This window comes from Scophthalmus maximus, chromosome 14, assembly GCF_022379125.1.
Source record: "Scophthalmus maximus strain ysfricsl-2021 chromosome 14, ASM2237912v1, whole genome shotgun sequence".
NCBI lineage: Eukaryota > Metazoa > Chordata > Actinopteri > Pleuronectiformes > Scophthalmidae > Scophthalmus > Scophthalmus maximus.
In genome coordinates, this window is record NC_061528.1 from 464,187 (window position 1) to 487,221 (window position 23,035).

Genomic DNA, 23,035 nt, shown 5'->3' on the forward strand with positions numbered 1-23,035 from the left:
TGTCCCTCAGCTTCTTCACAAAGTGGACTGGTTCTGAGAGAGGTAATTCCAAGATCAGTTACATTCAATTCATTTTTAGAAGTTCACAGATGGTTAATAAAAGATCAACTATCCTGCTGACAAACCTTTAACAAACAGGTAAACTGGGCAGCTCTCCTTCCCTGCATCGTTAAGGATCTGGCAGGTGAACTCTCCAGCGTGGGACTGATCCACTCTGTGAAGCACCAGAGTGGCGACATCATCCTTCAAGGTGATCTCACAGCCTCGTCCGTGCTGCATTTCCTTGGCTCCCCTGAACCATTTCACTTTCAGGGGAGCGCTGCCTCTCACTTTAGCTGAGAAAGACACATTTTTGCTGGGCAATGTTTCCTTCGCTTCAGGTTTCTCCACAAAAGATGGGGGTTCTGGGTTCAAATAAAAAAGATGGGTGGTTGATAACCGTTAAGATTTTGCTTGATCCCGTGCTACGTAAACATCCTTGATCTGTTCTGCTGCGACTTTATTCATATCTACTGACCTGCTACATTCATTGAAGCACTCGTCTCACTGGTTCCTGCAGAATTCACAGCTTTACACGTGTATTTGCCAGAATCTGACATCCTGATAGTTGGAACTGTCAGTTTGCAGTTATTATCAGTGCAGCTTATGTCATAGTTTGGCCCACTTTTGATCTCCTGACCCCCGTGGAACCAGGAAGTTGTTAAAGGCGCAGAGCCAGTAACCTTACACTCGATCTCACCGGGCTTACCCACAACAAGGTGGGTGTCTCTCAGCTTCCTTATAAAACTTGGAGGAATCAACTTATCTGTTGTCAAAAAACGACACATAACACGTTATAAAGCATTTCTGAGCTGAATGCTAATCAAAAGGATCAAAATATCATAAAAGAATAAGACAGAAAAAATGGGATGTATATAGTGGTCACCAACCTGATACAGAAAGCTTAGTTATGCAAGAGGCTGTACCAATTTGGTTTGTGACCTCTAGTTTGTATTCTCCAGCATCTGCTTTGTCAGCAGACCGAATCTTTAGGGTGGCAACATTCTTAGTGAGGGACATCTGACACTTGGCACCAGCAGAGAGGCCTTTCTTATCCTTGAACCACTTAACTTTCAGTTCTGGAGAGCCAGATACTCTGACTTCAAGAGCTGCATTTTCTCCTGACTTCACATTCAGGGACTCTGGACTATCCACAATAGCAGCGGGTTCTAGAAGTTAGGGAAGAAGATATTAAGGCAAACGAATCCTTACACTGTTACGTGTGGTGATAATATGAAGTCTGGAGTTCTACAAACCTAGAACGGTCACTTGGGAGACAGACTCCATGACTCCGGAGTCATTCCTCAGCTGGCAGGTATATTTACCAGCTGTGGTCGAGTCAGCCTCGGGTACTACGAGGGTGACCACATTGTTCTCAAACGTGATCTTCCTGTTGTCACCATCTCTGAGGATGTGATCTTTGTCCTGAACCCAGGTCACAGTCAAAGGCTCAGAGCCCTTAACTGATGCCGTGAGTGTCAGCTGCTCACGGACTCTCACTGATTGGTCGACCAGCTTCTTGACAAACACTGGTTGTTCTGAACAGTGATAGAAAGATGAAAGATGAGGAGGTGAGATCGCACTAAAACTGAGCTTTGAGGAAAGGGTTCACTGATTCTGTACGAACCTTTAAGAGTAATGGTCGTGCGGCAGGATTCACTTCCTACGTTGTTTGACACCCTGCACTCAAAATGGCCAGTGTCCTCTTGTTCCAGTCTCATGATGTGAAGTGTGGCAGAGCTGCCTTCACTGACCATCTTATATTTCCTACTCTCCTTTAGTGGTCTTCTGTCTTTGTACCAGTTAATGTCGAAAGGCGGAGTGCCATACATCTCACAATGCAGGCTGGCATCTTTCCCTACAATACCCTCCACTGGGCTTGGAGTTTTGATAAAGGATGGAGACTCTGGAAAATACATCAAGATATATTAACTGAAGGAATATTCATGGACGAGCAAGTCTTCACTGCAAGCATATCGGCAGGAGAGTTCCACTGGAAATAAATCCTTATTGACGGTCATGCTGAAGTTCAGTCCATGCTACAGGATCCATCCAGACATTGACGGAAAGAACAAAGATCATTAGTGAGGAAATGGAAACACTCACTTAATGCCCATGCTATGATAGGAGGGTATGTCATATCATGGTGACATCAGAGAAATGAAAATAAAAAAAAGGATGTCGGTCACTACTTAAAAAAGAGGTACCACTCAGACTCATGCTATCTGACACACTGGAGGACAGATATCAGAATGTTGAAGTCTGAATCCATGCTCAGGTATTTAGACAGGGTTCTCCAAAAGCACTCATTAGTGGTCAAATTTCAAACGCAATCTCAAAATCTGCATCACAGGGAATTTTGATTCCTTCTTTAACATGCTTTAACAAGTTTAGAGTGGACAAAAATCCACAAGTGTAGTAGATCTTCTTGAAAGCTGACCTTGAACTGTGAGAATACTGCTGCAGCTTGCACTACCAGCATCGTTCTGAGCCTCACAGGTGTAGACTCCGTTATCCTCAAAGCTTGTGGTGTGCAGCTGGAGGTATGCAGTCGAGTCAACAAACAATATTTTATAGTTTCCTCCATGGGTTATCTTTTGGTCGTTTTTGTACCAACACATATTCAGGGAGCGTGAGCTGGTGGCCTTGCATTCGAAACGGTGTCCATCACACTGCTTCACAAAGGCAGTGGGAGGCAGTTTGAGGACAAACTGAGGAGGTTCTGCAAAGTCAAAAAAAGATCATCGTCAGCATAAGGTAACACTTGACCTTCAACGTGACGTATGGAGGATGTGAACAGGTGATTCTGAAGACAACACAATGTTCCTGGAAAGAAAAGAAATGGTAACATGGTCAGGTGGAGAAAATGACGATGAAGAAATAATCAGTGAAAAATGTGAAACAAAAAGATGGAGTTAATTGAGTGGTGGACGAAAAAAAGAATAGTCCGAACCTTTCACCAACAACTCTGCTGCACTTTTCACGGCGCCTGCTTCATTGCTAATCTGGCAGGAATAAATCCCACTTTGCAGAGTTCCAATTGAGAAGAGCTTGACTGAAGAAGAATATTTATCCAGTGTAATCGTGCACAATGGCCCAGTGATGAGTTCGATGGCATCCTTGAACCATTTGATGTTAAATGGAGGTGTTCCTTCAAAGATACTTCTGAAGAGTACAGTAGACTTTGGAAGAACAGCCTGAGACTCAGGTTCAGCTGTGAATCTTGGTGGCACTACAACAACCCATACAAAAAACACATTACCACACGTGACTAACTGCCTTTGAGTTGAACATTTGATAAAGTTGACGTTTGAATGCCAACCTTTAGCTGTGAGGACTCCGCTGCACACACAGCTGCCTGCTTTGTTGGTAACGTTACAGGAATACTCTCCTGTGTCAGCGCTCTCGGTCAGAATCAACTCCAACGAGACTCTATTTTCAACCTCCAGCAGTTTATATTTGGAGCTGTTGTTGATGTTTTGTTTACCTTTGCTCCATTCAACTGCTAATGGAAGAGAACCGGCCACTTTGCACTCCATCGTAACCACTGAACCCATAATTGCCTGAATATTTGTTAATTTCCTGATGAAAGTTGGAGGAATGATCTCTTCTGTTTAAAATAGTAACAAAAACATAATTAGAGTCGAAGGAAAAAAGCATTTCTCCAATTTATGATATTTGTCTTGTTGTATTTTACAAACCTAAAACAACCAGCACGACTTTACAGCTGCAAGTCCCAACAGAGTTAGAAGCTTGAAAAAGGTACTCTCCACTGTCTTCCAGCTGAGAAGACTGGATGTGAAGGCTGCTGTAGTTGTTCTCATAGCTGAGGTGATGTTTTCTGCTAGACTGGAACTCTGTGCCATCTTTCGTCCATCTTACATTGATTTGAGGAGTTCCTGCTACCCTGCACTCAAGACTAACCGGTTCCCCACAAGTCACTTTGACTAACTCCGACTTCTCTTGGATCGTAGGTGGTTCTAAAACGCCAAGAAAAAGAGATGAGGGTACGTGTTATTGCTGTTAGAACTAGCTAGAATGTTAGGCATAAGAATTCAGAGGTACCTTGTACTAAAAGAGTGGCAAAGCATTTGTCCTGCCCCGCTTCATTTACGACCTGGCAGGTATACTTCCCGCCGTGAGTTGCCTCACAGGCAGGGATCATGAGTGTGGCCTCTTTGTTCTCAAACTTTCTATCAATCTTTGAATCTTCTGGGATCCAGTTCTCATCTCTTTGCCATTGCACAGAAAGAGGCAGAGAACCTTCCACGATGCAGCGGAAGACTACGACATCTCCCAGAATCCTGGAGACATTTTCTATCTTCTTTACAAATGTTGGAGGCACTAATACAAAAAAGACATGTGATTGAATACCTGAAAGTGTAGAGTACTGTAAGCCTATTGTTTATCAGTGTGATGTTCAATAATCAGTAAAAACCAACCTTTAAGAGACAAAGCAGGAAAGCAAGTGCAACTTCCAACTTCATTGGCTACCGTGCACTGATAAGCACCAACATCTTCCTCTTTACAGTCCTTGATTTTCAACCCCCACTTTTCACTTTCAACAATAACATGCTTTTGGCTGGATTTGATCAGCTGTTTATCTTTGAACCATGTGATCTTTAACGGAGAACTTCCTGCCACTCCGCAAGCGAACGCTGCTGTGGAACCTTTAACAACTTCAAGAGATGTTAGCTCTTCAACAAACGACGGAGGCTCTGAAATAACAAAGCAAATCAAAATCTAAATAACCTTCGATTTCCTTCAGTGATGTCATATTGAACAGTTACATCAAATGCTGACAAGATGAAGACAGGTAAAGGAAAACCAACCTTTAGCTTCTAGCTCAACGGTGCAACTCTGTGTGCCGGCTTCGTTGCGAGCCTCACAGAAATATTTCCCGCTGTCCTGTTCACTAACTTGACAAATCTCTAAGGCGGCTACCGAGTTGAAGAACGACATCTTGTGTTTCAGACTCTGGTGAATCTTGGCTCCATCTCTGAACCAGAGCACAGAGATCTCTGGAGAACCAGCAACCTCACACTCAAACATCTTACTGTCTCCTACTCTTACTGTCGAAATGCTTTCAGGTTTGTCAATAAAAAAGGGGGCTTCTGAAAAAATACATACAGAATACAGTTACTTCCCACACAGTTGATCACTGCAAAGCAAAGAAAACTGATTAAGGCAGGAAAGCAAGGTTAACCTTTGACAAAGAGTGTTGCTTGGCATGAAGTGGAGCCAACATCGTTCTGGATTTCACAGACAAAGTCTCCAGAATCTGAAGTTTTGGCAAAGAAGAGCTCCAATGAGCTGGAGGCATCATCTTTGATCACAGAGCAGTCGGCACTGGATAAAATCTCTTTCTTGTTTTTAAACCATTTGATGGTCAGCGGCAGCGTGCCAGAGACCAGGACGTTAAACTGGACCTTCGAGCCAGGCAGAACATTCATGCACTCAGGCTTTTCAAGAATACATGGTGGTTCTGTTTGGGGGAAAAAACCCAATACTTCCATTGTAACAAAATCACAACATAGAAAATGTAAATGTGCATGAAACTGCAAGAAAAGGCAGAGGATACAAAATTAATTCTAACCTTTAACAAACAAAGATCCGCAGCAGCGGACAGATCCCACTGTGTTTTTAGCCATGCAAGAAAAGCTGCCACTGTCTTTACTGTCAAGACGAGAGATTTCCAGAGACGCAACATTCTCAAAGAACGTGCATTTGTGCTTGTCATCAGTTTGGATCTCTCCCTCGTCTTTGTACCACTGAATGGTTATAGGTAGGGAGCCAGAGACAAGACAATCCAGATAAGCAAACGATCCTTTGATACCTTCTGTCTGCTTCAGTTCTCTTTTGAAAGACGGTTTAATAATCTGATCTGTTATATACAAAGTGCAAGACAGTGTTAGTTGGTTCTACAAATATAACAAAAGAGATAAAAATAAAAGATAGAAAACTCTTGGATAAACTGACTTGAGACAGTAACTGATGCTTCACACGTACTGCACCCTCCAACATTTGAAACCTCACAGGTGAATTCACCGCTATCCCTTTTCTCTGTCCTGATAATCGTGAGTACAGAGCTGGTGTCAGTGCTCTGCACTTTGTATCTCTGGCCTGAGGTCAACTCTTTTCCTTCCTTCATCCATCTGCACGTGAGTGGTTTGGTGCCTGAGAATCTACATTCCAGCCTGGCGGGGTCACCCTGGGTTACCCTCATGGATTTTGCATGTTCTGAAATTGTTGCTGGCTCTGACATTAAAAAAAACCCAAAGCTGAATTAGCTGCGACCACTTGCAGGTGGTGTTGAGACAGACAAAGCATCAAGCGTGACATAAAAGCGTCAGTAAGACAAGTAAGATCCAGAAACGTCCCACAAACCTGTGACTACCAGCACAGCGGCACATCTCTGAGTCCCGGCTTTGTTCTGTGCCTGACAGATATATTTCCCGCCATGTGACAACTGAGCATTTTTCAAATTCAACATGGCACTTTTGGTTTCAAAGGACATCTTAACATGCTCGTCTTCTGTGAGCTCGCGATCATCCTTGATCCAGCAGAAAGTCATGGGAAGTGATCCAGACAACATGCACTTCAGAGTAATTTCAGAGCCCAGTGTGCAGGACATGTCCTCAAGTCTCTGGACAAATGTTGGTGGTTCTAGTGGGAGAAGACCACAGGTCAGACTGCATGCTACAGCTGGATTCACACAAACATGATCCACATTGCAAAAGTCATTACTAAACATTGCACATAAACATCATTCATACAGACTGGGCAGCATGCAGGGACATAACCTGGGGTGACCGTATATGACTGTTCTTTGACGAACCTTTGAGTGAAATCTGGAAAAAACAAGACGTCTCCCCAACATTATTGGTGACGGTGCACTGATACGTCCCAGCGTCTCCGGACACACAGCCTGAGATCTGAAGAGTGACTGTGTTGTTTTGGACGCTGATTTTATGCCTTTTGTCGTTTCGGATCAAATTGTCATTGAGGAAACAACTGATTTCAAAAGGACTGGAACCTGAAACGGTTCCTTCCAAGATGATATCGGATCCCTTCACGAGCTCAGCCGATTCAAACGGCCTCACAAACACTGGAGGCTCTATGAGAAAACAGATAGTAGATGTTTGACTTCGATGCAGCAGGTCTGGTCTGCTCCACAGAATCCGTTAAGCTGTTCGGGGCCTCCACATTACAACCAACAATCACTGCACCAATGAAGGTGCATCAATTCTCTGCATCATCAATTTCAAATGTCGTTTGAAACTTGCGCAGGTTTGACATATGCAGCTACCAGTCAATGTAGGCAGCACTGAACATGTTAAAGAACAATGTGGACCAGGCTTCGTACCAACAGTCTGAAGTTTGTCTGAGTAAAACAAGGTTCTGTATGAAGAACTAAAGTCTGAACCAACCTTTGACCTCAACTGAGCTGCTGCACCGGTCTGCGCCGGCCTCGCTGGACGCCTCACAGACGTAATCTCCACTGTCCTCCACAGAGCAGGTCTCTACCTCCAGCGTGGCTATCGAGCCGTCAAAGGACATCGAGTGTTTGTGGTCTGAAACGATCTCTGAGCCACTTTTAAACCATGTGATGATAATCACGGGGCTGCCCTGCACTTTGCACGACAGCTTCAGAGGCTGTCCAGTTTTCAGCAGCTGTGAAGGCTCCAGCTTCATTGTAAATGTTGGGGCTTCTGCAAATTAACGGTTACAAGTTACAGTAAACAACAAGAGGTTAGGTAAAGAAACATCACTTTTTAAAAGAAAGAAAGAAGCAGCACCTTTCACAAAGAGCAATGCGGTGCAATCCACCTTCCCAGCGTCGTTGGACACTTGGCATGTGTATTTAGCAGAATCACTGGGTTTCAATGAGTGGAGCTCTAAGGAGCTTGAAGAGGCGCCTTTCGTTATGAAACATTTCCCCCCAGTGAAAACCTCTTTCTCCTCTCTGAACCACTTCACCACCAGAGGAGCTGATCCTGTAAAGGCTGATTTTAGGACAACATTTGATCCCGGTGCAGCGTCCTGGGACTCAGGTTTCACCGTGAAGACCGGAGGTTCTGGAGTCATTTGGAGGAAAACAGCATAAAAGTTCAATGCCTGTCAATAACTTCTGATCATTTCTAAGATCTGATAAATTCCTGTTTAAGCAAAGTATTTCAACTCGTCTGACCTTTGATGGACAAGGTGCCGCTGGTCTCTTTGACCCCAGCATCGTTAGAGGCTCGACAGGTATAAACTCCACCATCACTGAGCGTCAGGCCAGTTATCATCACAGAGGCCGTGCTCTCACTGAAATCCAGCTTGTGTTTGTCATCACTGTGGATTTCTTTATTGTCTTTGTACCAAGACACAACCATCGGCTGAGAGCCAGAAACCCTGCATTCCAAGGTAACATTACTATCAACACTTCCATCCACTTTCTTTAGACTTTTGGTGAAGGACGGTGGAACTGCTCGATCTGTGTAGGAAAACATTTCACACATGCAGCTGAGACACGACTGTGCGATCTGTCTGGTAAAGATGTGTTCTTGGCTAAAACTGACCTATAACAGTGACGGAGCAGGTACACTGGTCTTTTCCCACTTTATTGGACACTTCCATCCTGTACTCTGAAGTGTCTCCTTTATCTGCGCTGAGGATCTTTAAGATGGCAGTGTTCTCCTTCACTGTCATCTTATATTTGCGTCCACTGATCATCTCCTTCCCGTCTTTAAACCATTTCACTTTGAGCTCTGGGCTTCCAGAGACTGTGCAGCCCAGAGTGGCCGAGTCTCCTGCGGTCACACTGATGGATTCTGCTTTTTCTAAGATCCTGGCAGGTTCTAAAATACAACATGATTTTTTAGACTTTAGAAACATCTGAATCAGCAGTTTGGAAATATTTCCCAACAATATGAATGTGTTCTAACCTTGAACGGTTATGATAGCTTCACACTTCTGCTGTCCGGCCTGATTCTCAGCGAGGCAAATATATTTGCCGCTGTGCTTTATCTCAACACACGAGAAGGAAATGCTCGCGACGTTGTGTTCAAATGTCATTTGGGCATTTGGATCGTCATCTCTCAGCAGCTCAGAGTCTTTCATCCATTTGACAGTGATGGGAGCTGAGCCTTTTAAGGTTCCCTGTAGTTTCACTGTGTTTCCCAACACTGCTGAAACACTCTCAACCCTCTTTGAAAACATCGGTGGCTCTGCAATAACAGCATCAGGCATAATGATGAAGCAAAAGCCAAGAGGAGAACAATGACTACAATAAAAGCTTGTGGTGTTTTCGTGTCTTCTCACTAACCTTTCTGTTTAGCTGTGGAATTTGAGCTCACTGACCCAACCTCATTGGATACGACACATTCGTATTCACCAGTGTCGGCACTCTCAAACGAGTGGATCTCCAAAGAGCTCAGCGATCCCTGTGACACTACCCTGAACTTCTTATCTGTGGACAGGCGTTTCTTATTCTTTTTCCAGGATACCTCGAACGGTGCAGAGCCTGTGATTTCACACTCCAATACCGCCACAGATCCTCTGACCGCCTCTACGGAGAGTAACTCCTTTTTGAAAGACGGCGGTTCTACAGGGACACAAACAGTTCAGTTAGGCCGGATATTTACTTGCTTCCGTACGCATTAATGGCTGCCTTGTGTATCCTATATCTGTCTGGTGCGTCATTTGTGCACCTCCACAAAAATGAACGCTACACATAAGGGCCTCGTGTAACATCTATGATGGCACCACAACCATAAGCTCTGTCCTAATTCAGGGGCCTCCACCTTCGGAGGCTGCATTTGAAGACTGATTGTATCTGATTGGGGCCAACAAACGCGTCCTTCCATCTCCGAGGAACGAAGGCTCCAACGGGTGGATCCTCCTCGGCAAATCTATTCCTTGATTCACTGCACGCCAGTGACAAAGAAAACAAGCTAGCGGGTGGATGAACTGGAGCTCAAAGCCCCGTGAATTGGGACAATGCAGGTTCACATGTTTTAGGGTTTACAGAATGTAAATCCAGAAGTTCTATATGGTCTGAGTTCTGTGGTGCCCTCTAGTGGTACACTCCTGTAACACGTTTGTGTACCTGTCTACTGAGTGGAATCTGGTTGAGTAATAAATACTGTCTACGTCTACACACCTTTCACTGTTGCTTTAGTGCTGCAGCTTTCACACCCAGACTCATTGAGAACCTCACAGGTGTAGTTTCCACTGTCACTCAACGTCACATCCTGAATCTCAAGCGTGGCCACGCCGTCCTTCAGACTGACGCTATATCTGCCACCAGCAGTCAGCTCACGGTCATTACAGAACCAGCTGCTGTGAAGTTCCGGGGATCCTTTGACGACGCACTGCAGCCGCGCGGTGCTGCCCTGCTTCCACACTGTGGTGGCTTCCAGCCTCTTTACAAAGACCGGTGGCTCTGGAGAGGTGAGTGGTTAAAAAGAGCCGCCATGACGTCAAAGAGTAACAACAACCCAGCATCAAAAGAGAACGGGTTAATGATTTGAAAAAGAACATCGACATCACACATCACAAAATAAATTATGTCGATTTTCATTACTGCAGATTTGCAACTGCGTCAAATGCTGCAGAATCCATGAAAATCAACTAGAAAGCTCTTACCTTGAACCTTCACCCAAGTGGAGCATTTTGCACTCCCGGCTTCATTTGTCACCGTACACACAAAATGTCCACAATCTTTCAGTGTGATCTTTAGGATGTCAAGAGTGACGGTCTTATCCTCGAAAGACAGTTTACAGTCTGGAGACTGGTGGACTTTTCTACCGTCTCTGGTCCAGGTGACAGTTACTCCCATGTCCTCATCCACCTGACATTCCAGGTGCAGAGGAGCTCCGACCACAGCAGCAACGGGATCAAGAGGCTTCACAAAGTTGGGCTTATCAATGACCCGCAGCTCCGCGCTGCACTCAGCCGTCCCAACACTGTTGGACACTCCGCAAATATAAAGCCCCCCGTCAGCTGCCTCGAGGTCGGTTATCTCAAGAGTGTGTTTATTCTTTTCACAAGAGGTTTGGTAGTGTGTCGCCCCTTTAGGTAAGACCTGGTTGTCTTTGACCCAGACAACGTTGAGAGGAGCAGATCCTGTTATCACACACTGTATCATTGCCCTCTTACCGACATACACAGTCTGAGGGTCAGGTTTACTTATAAAGGCAGGAGGGCATTGCTCTATATGAATCGAGGAAAAAAAGAAACACATTAGTGGTGGTATGTTAAAACTCTGTAACCAAAACCTGCCAATGAGACATAAGCAAACCAGCAGAGCAAGAAAGATTCACAGGACTCATCAGCAGTTACGAAGACGACCAGCAGAGCACAGAGGGAAAAAAATAAAGCAGTTCTACTTTCAAGTTTTGATCAGCTCCAAACTCAACCAGCGAAGAAGAGGGAAACCAGCATGGCTCTTACCTGTGACGCTGAGAGAGGCAGAGCACTCGTCACTGCCGTGCTGATTGGATGCCTTGCAGGTGAATTCACCGCTGTCGTCCTTGGTTGGGCTCAGAAGCTCCAGTGAGGACGTGCTGAAGCGATTGATAATCCTGTATTTATCGCCCTCTTTGATGTGGTGCCCATCTTTGAACCACTTGAAGCTCACGTTCGGAGCGTCCTCAATTTCACAGTCAAACTTGGCAATGTTGCCGATGTTGATCTCCACAGGGACGATTCTGTGCCTGAACACAGGTTTTACTGTGACAGAGAGAGAAAAAGATAAAAAGACAAATGAATAAACAGAAGATGAGATGAGTAGAGGTGGTGATGAAGTGAACCTGGGATGGAATGTGACCAACACAAAGTGATCCTGTTGTGACTGTGGAGGAGGAAATGGTGTTAGGTTGAGGATGAAGACGTGATGAACAGAGATTCTGTGACAGGAAAAAGGAAGTAAAAGCATGCGAAGAAGAAGTGATGGATGTTTAAAGAAATTAAGTTCAAGGTGATTCATTGGAGGGAAACAGGAATGGATATGGAGGTAAAGTGTTTGTGGAGGAAGGGTGAGCTGCTGTCTGGTGAAAACCTCAAACCTTCTCAATTTGGTTTTGCTTGAAAAAAAACCTCAACAAAGAGTTTCTTTTGGGGGGGGTCAACTCTGTTTTCCCACATTCAGATATAATTTGATTATGTTGAGGTTTGCAGACAACAGAATGTGAAATTCAATGTGCTTAGTTAGTTGATGATGATATGAAAGAACTGTTCATCATCAAACCTCTTGAGACCACAGTGAGTCTTGAAGACATTGTCGTCCTGCCGGCTTCGTTCTCAGCCTCACAGACATATTCTCCTTGATGCTTCTCCTTCACAACCTTGTTGATAACCAGTGTGTATGTTTCGTTTTCTTTAGAACACTTGAACTCTTTGCCAGATTTGACCAGTTGCCCATTGACTAACCAGTTTACGTTGGTGACATACTTTATGGTGGCAATAAAAACAGCCTTGCCATTTTCCTCAGCGCAAACATCTTCCAGAGAGTCAACGACAAAGGGATAATCTACCAGACTGTCTGACGTCTCGCTGATCATGACTGCCTCTGAAAGATACTCCTCTCTGGATTCTCTGGTTTCTCTGCTGATAGTAGTGTCCACCTGTTGTTCAACAGAAACCTGGCACATGGAGGCCGTGGTGGTTGCGTCAGCAGTGGTGGCCTTCCTCTCTGACCTAACCATCTTCTTGCTCACCTGCTTAGACTCGTGCACCTCAGACCGACTCTGAACCGTTGCACTTTGGAAGGATGCCCTGGCTTCAGTTTTGAGCGCTGCAGACTGAGACACAGCAGGAGGAAACCCGACTGCACTCTCTGCCACCACCACAGTGTCCACAACCAATGACAAAATCTCTTTAGAGGATGCTGAGCTGACCAGCACTTTATGAGGCTTTTCAACCTGCATGGTACCTGGTTGCTCTGATGTTAGACTTTGTTGCTCCTGGAAAACCATAGCATGTAGAGCTACCTGAAGTTCAGACCTGAGGTCGGCTGTCTGAGGGTATTCACCCTCAAATGACAGAGTGATCTCCATGGGAGCACCTGGGGTTGTGATCAGATAAGTGTGCATGGCCCGTTTCTGCTCTCTCTGGACCTTCACCTCCTGTACCTCCACAGCCTCTAACCTCCCCAGGACATCAGCCAGTAACACTGGCTGGTCACTGGCCACAGCAGACTGAAGAGAATCTCTGAGCTGATGCCGCATGTTCACACTTGATGATTTAGGGATCTGAATGACAAAGTCGAGCTCTTTGGGTAGAGTCTGAGCGTCCTGAGACTCATGGACAAAAAGAACTCCTTTGGGCTGCATCACAACGCTCACAGATGAGCCCTCAGGTTTATGTATCTCACTGGAATGCTCTCCAACAATGACCTGCTTTTCTTCTAGCAACACTGACTGTCGGACTGATTGTCCCTCTTGGATCTGGACTGCAAAGTCCTGCTCAGCGGCTTCTAAGATAGCACAGCTTTCAGTGGCAACTGCCTTCTCCTCTATGAAAACAGGCTTTTTGGGGATCTTGGGCTCAATTTTAATCGCAGGCCTGAATTTCTCATCAGTTTCAAGACTAATGGTATGACCCTCCTCAAGAGTCTGAGTGTCTGTGATGTTTAAAGAATGCGTAATATTCCAGTAGTCCTCTTTCTGGACTAGAGCTCGCTGCTGTTTCATGTCAACTGTAAAATGAGTCTCCTTTGGGAGCTGCAGGGGCCGGGAGCAGACCGTGAGGATGTTTGGAGGTCTGGGCTCAGTGCGATGTTTCGACTGAATCCCGGTCACTGTCAAGTCAAGATCTTTGTAATAACCTGCTATGATCTCTTTTCTTTCTTCTGAGGCAGCTGCATGCCGCCTAGTCTTCTCTTGTTTCTGTACCGCCACCTGCTGGTCAGGTTTAGTGATACTAAGTATACCTTCCTTTGGCAAAACGGATAAAGAATGAATTGACTGAAGGTATTTTGTTTGTGGTAACTCTGTCTTTGGCTGAATTGTTGTGGCATCCACCTTTGCTGCAAAGTCTGAAGTTGCCTCACAAACAACAGTTCTCTGCTCTTCTTGAGTCACTGAATGCAACAAAATTGGACTCAACCTCGTGTCTGCCTGCTCTGTCGAAGGCTTTTCGCTGCTGAACTTGCCCTCTGACTGTAAAACCTCCTGGTCACTGATAACCTGCAGGTTCATGAGTCTTTCTCCCTCTTGCTGAGGCTGCACACGCACAGCTGAAGCGATACCTGGCACCTGCCCGACCTGTTCAGCCTGGAGTTTGTATTTCTCTTCAGCAGCTATAGCTGACTTAAACACTTTGTCTTTGCATGGGGTGACGCTCTCCTGCCCTGGTTTGTGTATTTTAAATATCTGCTCTTTTGATAAAGCCACTCTTGTCTCGCTCACTGGAGCTACCACTGGTTTCGACTGCTCTTTCTCAATGAGCGGTTTAGTAGCTGCATCTAAAGCTGGTAAAGGCTTAATGTGCCTTTCTGTGATTAGCAGTTGCCCTGTGGACTGAGCAGAGTATAAAACCTTCACCCCTTCGGTTATTCTAAAACTCTTCTCCTCCTCTGGTCTGTGCATGACACTGGAAGTTTCATCAAGGATGGGTCGAGTGGACTCTATTTGTGGACCACTAACAAGCTGTCTGGGCTCTGTCGAGGCCGCCATGCGCTCTGGAGCCCGGTCCGTCAAGGCCTCAGCTCTCACTGTGGTGAGTGGGAGGACCTTTTCAGATGTAGCCGACATGATCTTGCAAGGCGGCTCCTTGGCTGACTCCAGTTCGACCATCTCAGGGCTGAGAATCCTTTCAGAGTGCTGCTCAGTGATGTTTTGTCTCTCCTGGACTGAAGATACAAAGGTCGCCATGTGAAGCTGTGTCACAGGAACAGCTGAGACCTGAGGTGGATGGGCAGGAGCCGAAGAAACCCTCTCCTGTATTTCCTGAGACTGTAGCACTGCCGCCTGCCGGGTGAACTGCTCTCGATGGAGGGTGGCAGCAGAGATATCGAGCTCTCTGAGGGTTCCTACCTCCTCGCTAGGAATAATCTGCCGGTCTTCAGTACTAATGGTATAAATCAGCTGATCAGACCGGACTCTTTCCTGGTGTAACCTAAACTCTGAGGTTTGCTCAGTCATGGATATCTTCAAACCTTTCGCTTTCTTCACTAATGAGGGCTTTTCCTCAACTTTCTCCCTGAACACCAGCAGCGTGGCAGTACAAGAATCTTTGCCATATTGGTTGGAGGCCTTACAGGTGTAGATGCCACCGTGATCTTGTTTGACGCTCTCAATTTTAATAAAACCTGACCCATCCAGATTGTTCACAATGATACAGGACCCACTCGGCTGAATGTGGAAGCTGCCATTGAGCCACTGAACCTCAGGGAGAGGATCTCCAGTCACCGAGTACCTGAAGATGGCCTGACCTCCCTCAGACACCTGAACTGCCTCTATGGTTCTGGTGAATTCTGGGGGTTTCCCAGTTGGTACAAAGATTGTCCCAGCGGATTTTTCCTCTAGTTCTGGCTTCATCAGCTGAACTTGCAGATGAGAAGAGCAAGTGGATTGACCAAATCTGTTGCTGACTGTACAGGAATACTCTCCTTCAGACTCCTTTTGAACCTTGTTAATGACTAAGATGTACTCGTCTCGCTCGTGAATGAACGTATATGCAGATGAACTCGTTATAGACCGCCCGTTGTGGAACCACTGAACAGTGGGCTTAGGGAAACCAGACACTTTGACAGTGAACACTCCGGTTTCTCCGACAGTCACAGCTGCCGGAGAAAGTTCGCTGAGAAAAACTGGCTTTTCTTTTTTCTTCTTCAATGTGCTGGAATAGCGTTTCGACTCTGGCGTGAGTTCAAGTGTTCTGCTTTTGTCTGGTAACTTTAGGCCAGTGAGGAACGACTCCTGCGTTTCCTCCTCCACTGTGACGGTCGAGCTAGAGAAGGCTGAGTGGAATAATGACAGTTTAAAGAACAGTGAGACGCCTGCACTGAAAACAAAATGATAGAGTTATATTTGACTATATATATATATATATATGTATATATAAAATCATTTAGTGTGAAAGAGACATAAATTGAGTAAAGCTACTAGTTTTAGTGCTGTTATATTTATAGAACTGTGTCATCAGCATAACAAGGGCAGCACTAACAATAAAGAACATTTACTTGACAATACTACAGGACAGTTTCCAAAACAGCCATCAAGTTTTTTTTCATGGAGAGACTTTCACTAATGAAGAACATTAAATTTGTTTTGAAGCCCTGAAGAAAAGTTTTCTCACCATCGCCACCTGAACACAAAGTCAAATAAATTTTAAATACTTTCTTCCTTCAAACATCGTCTCAGTTGCAGTTCTGCTACTCAGCAAAGAGGAAGAAGATAATGAAACACCGACAACATGTTCAGACGCTCCTGCGGATATTTACCTTTGATTTCCTCCTGTACCTGAGTCACAAGCTCCTTCTCCACTGCAGTTACTGTAAAGACACAAATGTCGACAGATTACAAACGGTCCCAGAACTGAACATAAAGTCTCATATGGTGCAAGACTGTTAGAGTCAGTGACGTGAGGTCGTGCATCCATATCATCCGTCTGTGTGACTCTCACACATGCTCTCTGTCGGTCTGTAGTGTGCAGCACCTGAACGCTCAGTGACGCTTTGTCTTTATCTGTGTCTGTGTTTTAGTCAGTAAAGCAAAGGTCTGAGACCTTTTCCTAAAACACTGTGGTTAAAACCTTGTTGGAGAAGTGATGCCTGGTGGAAGAAGTGTGCCTCTGGTGGCTCGTGGGTGAGAAGCAGTGTGGATGAGTGTTGAACTTAAGCCCGAACGAGCAGAAAGACCAAAAGCATGCAGATGCCAACCTTTCGTCACTGTGCTGCGCTCAGCGTCTTCGGCTGAGACCACATTTTTGCAAGTGTAAGAGCCCCCGTGTCCGGATGTCACACTGTTAACATTCACACGGCACAGGGGGCCGTCGTGTTTCAGAGAGTAAGACACAGAATCCTCACAATTCAACCGGTCGTAAAGCCAAATGACAAACGGAGAGGGAACCCCCTTCATAACGCAATACAAGGAGCCGCAGAGTCTGTTCCTGCTCAGCAGCTCCGGGGGGAGTTTGACCAGGAACTCGGGGCAGCTGGAGAGGCGTTGACCTGGTATGACATCAGGGAAAAACAGATGGCTGAAGAGGCTGTACGCTCTCTGGGAAGATGGAGGCAACGGCCCAGGTTTCTCCATTGCCTCCTGCTCCTCTGGCTCAGGGGGATCGCTAAGGGTCTCCCCGTCTGCCTGACACACTTTGGGCAGAGAATCTGTCAGGATGGGGGTTTCTGCTTTGACATTTGCTTCTTTAGCTGGGTGAGAATAAAGTTAGGGAGAGTAATTAGGGGTCAGAGTACAAAGCTGTAACTCTAAACACTAAAGGGGTTAGTAGGATGGATGATGAGGTTAGGGAAGGAGAAGCCGCGAAAGCAGAGGAGGACTAACAGGTTACAGGCTAAGAGAGAATATTAAAATGTGAGAGGAGGGGGCGCAGCAGGAGCAGCAGAGAGAGGTGGGATGGACCAGATGGAGACAGACTGAGTAAAAAGAAAGATTAACCACCTTCAACAGTGAGCTGGGCGGAGGAGCTGTTCTGGCCGTGTTGGTTGGTGGCAGTGCAGCAGTACCTGCCCTGGTCCGCCACCCCAACACCCTGGATGACCAGGGACAACACACCCCCACTCTCAGAGCCCCTCACCCGCTCCGTGTCCACCAGGCTCTGGCCGTTATGATCCCACACCACCCCGTTGAAGGGCTGCCCGTCGAACGAGCAGCTGAACTCTGCCTTCTCGCCGCTTTTCACGCGGACGTCGCTCATCTCCATCAGCAGTTGGGGGCTGGCTGAGAGTTTGATATCGGAGCTGCACTCGGAGCTCGTCTCCACCGAGCTCACACTCTTCATCTGAACCTCGAGCGTCCTCCAAGACACGGAGGAACTCTGAGAGACCGTCTGAGAAAACTCAACACTGTGGGCTGTTTGTCCCACAGACAGAGAGCTGAAACTCTCTGTCTGAGCCTCCAGCCTCCCACTTAGCTCGGCCTCAGCCCCGGCGCTCCGCACACTAGCTAAGGCTTTTTCATCTGGGCAGTAAGAAAGAGTAGAAGAATTAGGTCAACACATCATTCTGGTGACTTCTTCAGGTGCAGGTGGAGGAGCGTTGAGGAGTCAGGACCAGTGAGGGACAGTGGATGGGTGGAGCTGTCAATCATGCAATCTTGACTGGAGCCGAAATTTACATTAGAACTTCTTTTGAAAAAAAAAAGAAGCTATGGCTCATTTCTCTGTGTCCGGGTGTGAGGAAGTCGGTGCTGCAACTCTCTGAAGTACAGATTCACTTCTCAGCAGAGAGACATCGCTACTCGTGTAGGAAGAGAAGGAAGGTGTAGGACAATCTGTCAGATTATCACCTCACAGTGAGGACGAACACAGACACAGTCTCGATTGCTCACAGGAACACAAACAGACTGACTGATATTGAAATGAAAGGCTGAGCTGTTTATAAAGATCTGGTTGACATGTCTGTCGTGACAGAACAGCCTCAGGTTCAATCCAGGGGTTTTAAGACGTTTTGAAAAACATATTGTTGGTAAAACCTTTATCGCTGTCGAACATAAACAGCAGAATAAGTTTGAATAAACCTTTGAGATGTTTCCTCAGTTCTGAATGTCAGAATCCAACATGTCATCTGGTTTTTAATGACTAGTTTTTAACTTTCTTCAGCTTTCACAGCAGTTTCCCCATGCTTGTGCTAAGCTAGGCTAAATGGATGGAATATTAATCAGAAACATCTGACAGATAATCAGAAGATTTAGATTGCGATCAGCTGCAGACAACTCTGTCCTGAACTTTACAAACCCCCCAGGGAACCATGCAGCCGCCCATTGGATCCATGAACCTGTTTTCTGGCCAATAGATGCTTCATTGTATTTCTGACAACGAGGTGAGAATCAGGCTGCGGAGGTTTACTCCTCTTTCTTTAGCCCCGGAGGAAGGAACATGTGTGTCTGTTGGTACAGACAATGTGATCGATCGAGTCCATAATCATCAACTTTCCTGATTGGTTCTCAAGACCTAGAGCCTCTGTAAGCATGCCAGCTAATGATGCTAAAAGAGAGCTTCAGCTGTAGTTTCTAATGGACGTAAGAAGTTCTCTGTGCCTCAGGAGAAACCAACATGAAAGATTCAACATGTTGAGTTAAACATAGGAACGTCAGTGTTCTCAGTTGGACTGTTGAGGCTCATGTAGTGTGTAAAGTTCTGACCGTCACTCGGTCGCCTGACAAACTCACCGTCAACATTCAAAGTCGCAGCACATGTGACCATTCCCGCCGAGTTCGTGGCGATGCACGAGTACTCTCCTTCGTGTTCGGGAAGAACTCTGGAAATCTCCAACTGGCAGACGTCACCGTAATGAGACATCCTGAAGATGTCCGACTGTCGGAGCTCCCGGGTCTTACAGAACCACGAGATCTGCAGATCTGGACACAGCAATCGTTCCCCGTCAGAATCATCATGTTTTATCTGATTACACTTAATAATGCTGAACAGGAAAGGCTGGGAGCATCCCTCATATTCACACAGTGGAATCTTTCATTTAACTTTTTCATCTGTCACTTAGTTGGCTCATTTGAAATTAAACCATGATCATAAATAACATTGTGTCTCTAACAGCGACTTGTGTCTCGCTGCAGTTTAGTAAAGTTCAGTTAAATAAGATCCAGAAGAAGGGGAGCAGTGGTTATTACCGTCCCCAGAGACAGTGCACTGGAGCTGGGCCGAGTGTCCCTCAGTGACCAAGACGGGCTGCAGCGGGGCCACAAGGACCGGAGCCGAGACCTTGGCCAAGGTCTCCACCACCTCAGGAACTGGAGCAAAGACGATGAAAAATAATCATTAATCACTCTGATCTGATCATGTAATCAATGTCATTGAGGAGAACGATTTTCTGATTCTCTTATTAAACACAGACAAACAATTTTAGCTTCACAGTCCAAAGAAAAGCCTGAAAAGAAAAAACAGATTCCAGCGTCTTGATGATCATTTACCTTCCACCGTGAGCTCGGCGGAGCTCGTCACCTCTCCGTAGTCGTTCCTGGCCTCGCAGCTGTAGACGGTGGCGTCCTCGGAGAAGACCTCCAGGAGCAGCAGCGTGTGCTCGTCTCCGTCGTGGAGGAACTTGAACTTGTCGCTGGTGGACAGAGCCTGAGAGTTCTTGTACCACGACACCTGAGGTGGTGGGACGCCACTCACCTGCACCGAGAAGCGAACCATTCTACCAGACATCACCGTCTGCGGCTGCATGTGGCGGACGATCTCGGGAGGCTCGGGCACTGAAGACGGAAAACAGAAGAGTTCAAGTTTTCCAGAATACAGGACATGGAAATGTACCTCACTTCTCTGTTTGCCTGTTGCCTCTCACTTCAGGTTCCCCCATCTGCTAAATCCCTCTTGCTTCTATTACTACTTCAACCTGTGAGTTCGATATGTGTGTATGAGCAGATCGATCGTTTGTGTGACGGCAGCTCAGGGTTCTTACGTTTGACGTGAAGGTTCATGGTGCTCCTGTTTTTCCCGGCTAAGAAGGCGTACTCCCCTGCGTCGCTCCTGTAGGTCTCGGAGATGGTGAGGCGGTGGAGCCTCTTGATGGTGGCGTACCTGAACCTCTCCTCCACCGAGAACTGGATCTCCACCCCATTCCTCATCCAGCGACCGTCCACGTCGTCCTCATTCACCTCGAACTCAAAGGTGGCTCTGTGTTTCTCAACGACCTGTAAAAACAGGAGATCGGAGGGTTGAAACCTCTTTAGTGGAAAAGGACCAGAACCTGTAGTAACGTTTAATTTACAGCAGATTAATGACTGAACTCACAGTGACGTCCCTGCTAGCAGGCGCTGAGATTTTGACGTCCCGTCCCTCGACCCCCAGGTGAGCCCTGGACATGTTGGATCCGGCCACGGCGGTGTACTCTCCTGCGTCAGACAGGCGGACTGACGGCAGGGCCAGACGGTGCAGTAATTTATCTGAGGTCATTTTATACCTGCAGAAAAAAACAGAGAAGCATGAAATGATTTTGTTTTCATGATTTCATTTTCGATCGATCTTTATCTGCTGAGTTTTTTGCTACTGCACCTGTCAGACATCTCCAGCTCCTGACCGTCCTTCATCCACATCACCTGGATGTTTGGTTCAGAAACTTCACATTCAAAAGTGGCCCTCTTCTTCTCTGTGATCTTGATGTCCTTCAGTTGTTTTGTGAACTCAACCACACGAGCTGCAGTGGGAAGAAGACACAAGGACATGAGTGAATCTGCAGGGGGGGGGGGGGCCATGGGTCCTTGTCTAGATTTTTCTAGATGTCCCCATGGAGGTTCTGGTGGTTCTTTAAAGGATTGTGGAAGATTTTGGGAGTTCTAAGGGGTGTTTTGGAGATTCTATATGTTGTTGTTAGTGATGCATGTTTCCCTCAGGAGGAGCTAGAGACCAAACACAGAGCTTAAAGTAAAAACTCTTACCCTCAACATAGAGTTTGGCTGTAGTAACTGCAGAGCCGGCCATGAAGGTGTATTCAGCACTGTCTCCGAAGTGAACATTCCTGATGCTCAGAGTGTGTGTGAGCTGTCGGCAGCGAGCCTGGCATCGGTCCGTGGACCGGATCTCCAGGCCGTTCTTTAGCCATTTGTATGTGATTCCCTCATAGTTCACATTCACTTCAAACGTGACCGTGTCTTTCTCCTGAGCGTTCAGGTCCTGCAGCATCGCCGAGATTAGAATGGCTGGAAAACAACAACACTGAGGGTGAGTTCACTAGAGCTTTCAGATGAAGAACATGACATGTCGTTTGCACAACTTTAAATTGATTTAGAATCAAATTATTTCAGAAGGTCTAAAGCATAAAATGAAGAATCAGAACTTACGACTGACGGTGAGCGTGGCGGACACTCGGTCGTTCCCGCAGACGAAGGTGTACTCTGCAGAGTCGTCCCTGCTGGTGTTCATGATCTTCAGCTGGTGGAGTTTTCCTTGAACCACAATCCTGAACTTCTCGCTCATCTCGATCTCCACGCCGTCCTTCAGCCACGTGGACGGTACGTTGAAGTGAGAGACTTCACACTCGAACGTGGCCACCTGCGTCTCCGGGACCTTCACGCTCTTCAGGGGTTTGGTGACTCGCAGAGCTGACGAGCGTAAAGAGGAAGGAGGAAATTTTAGTGTCACATTATTTAACACCATATTTCTATTTTATCCAGGTTGCAGGTGTATGCTAATACTTACACTCAACGATGAGGCGAGCACTGCACTGCAGGTGTCCCACCACAGCAGTGTACTCTCCCTCTTTTCTGTTGTCCACGTCCTGGACGATCAGTTTGTGTGTCTTCTTCTCGGTGAGCATCCTGTAGTGCTCGTTCGGCCTCAGCTCCTTTTTGTTGAACATCCACGTCACAGGGATGTCGTCCTCTGATAGGCCGAGCTCAAATACAGCACTTGCACCCAACAATGACGTCACATCCTTTGGCTTCTTCAGGATCTTAATAGCTGTTGGAAAACATTTGAGAGTTTTACAGTTTGTTGTGTAACTGTACCTTTAAGATTGACGAGTTAAAACATCAGAAATTAGTCAAATCAGTCAAATCAGCATTTGCTTACTTTCAACATTCAGCCTGGCATTTGCAGACAGTTTTCCCAGTTTGAAGGAGTAAACAGACTCATCGTGTGTGGTGCAGTTCTTGATCTTCAAGGTGTGGACTGTGCCTTCGATACTGATCTCATATTTATCACTGGACTGGATCTCAACACCGTTCTTGATCCACTGCGCTCCCCTCACATTTTCATGGGTCAGCTCCAGGACGAACATAATATCCTGAGTCTGGACCACATTCTGGTTCTTCAGGGTCTTCTTGACCTTCACAGCTGTTGAGACAAACATCATTGTTAATCCTCGGTTTTA

The 23,035-nt window shown here is 46.2% G+C and overlaps 1 protein-coding gene across 10 annotated transcripts in view; it reads right to left on the reverse strand.

Moving 5' to 3' along the window:
- ttn.1 (titin, tandem duplicate 1) overlaps positions 1-23,035 on the reverse strand; it is a 161,136-nt gene that overhangs the window by 118,881 nt on the left and 19,220 nt on the right. For 8 of the 10 annotated variants that reach the window (XM_047337053.1, XM_047337052.1, XM_047337051.1 and 5 more), the window contains 22 exons: positions 22,735-22,998; positions 22,363-22,623; positions 22,005-22,265; positions 21,603-21,863; positions 21,220-21,361; positions 20,959-21,127; positions 20,627-20,858; positions 20,136-20,420; positions 19,836-19,955; positions 19,380-19,568; positions 16,472-16,522; positions 11,479-11,757; positions 10,672-11,238; positions 10,187-10,468; positions 9,350-9,628; positions 8,970-9,251; positions 8,604-8,882; positions 8,231-8,518; positions 7,839-8,117; positions 7,470-7,751; positions 6,878-7,156; positions 6,427-6,705 (listed from right to left, as the gene is read on the reverse strand). In XM_047337053.1, coding sequence (XP_047193009.1) covers positions 6,427-6,705; positions 6,878-7,156; positions 7,470-7,751; positions 7,839-8,117; positions 8,231-8,518; positions 8,604-8,882; positions 8,970-9,251; positions 9,350-9,628; positions 10,187-10,468; positions 10,672-11,238; positions 11,479-11,757; positions 16,472-16,522; positions 19,380-19,568; positions 19,836-19,955; positions 20,136-20,420; positions 20,627-20,858; positions 20,959-21,127; positions 21,220-21,361; positions 21,603-21,863; positions 22,005-22,265; positions 22,363-22,623; positions 22,735-22,998 — 5,610 coding nt within the window. The remainder of the gene's footprint in view (positions 1-6,426; positions 6,706-6,877; positions 7,157-7,469; positions 7,752-7,838; positions 8,118-8,230; positions 8,519-8,603; positions 8,883-8,969; positions 9,252-9,349; positions 9,629-10,186; positions 10,469-10,671; positions 11,239-11,478; positions 11,758-16,471; positions 16,523-19,379; positions 19,569-19,835; positions 19,956-20,135; positions 20,421-20,626; positions 20,859-20,958; positions 21,128-21,219; positions 21,362-21,602; positions 21,864-22,004; positions 22,266-22,362; positions 22,624-22,734; positions 22,999-23,035) is intronic. The other 2 variants (XM_047337059.1, XM_047337058.1) reach the window with 1 other exon arrangement.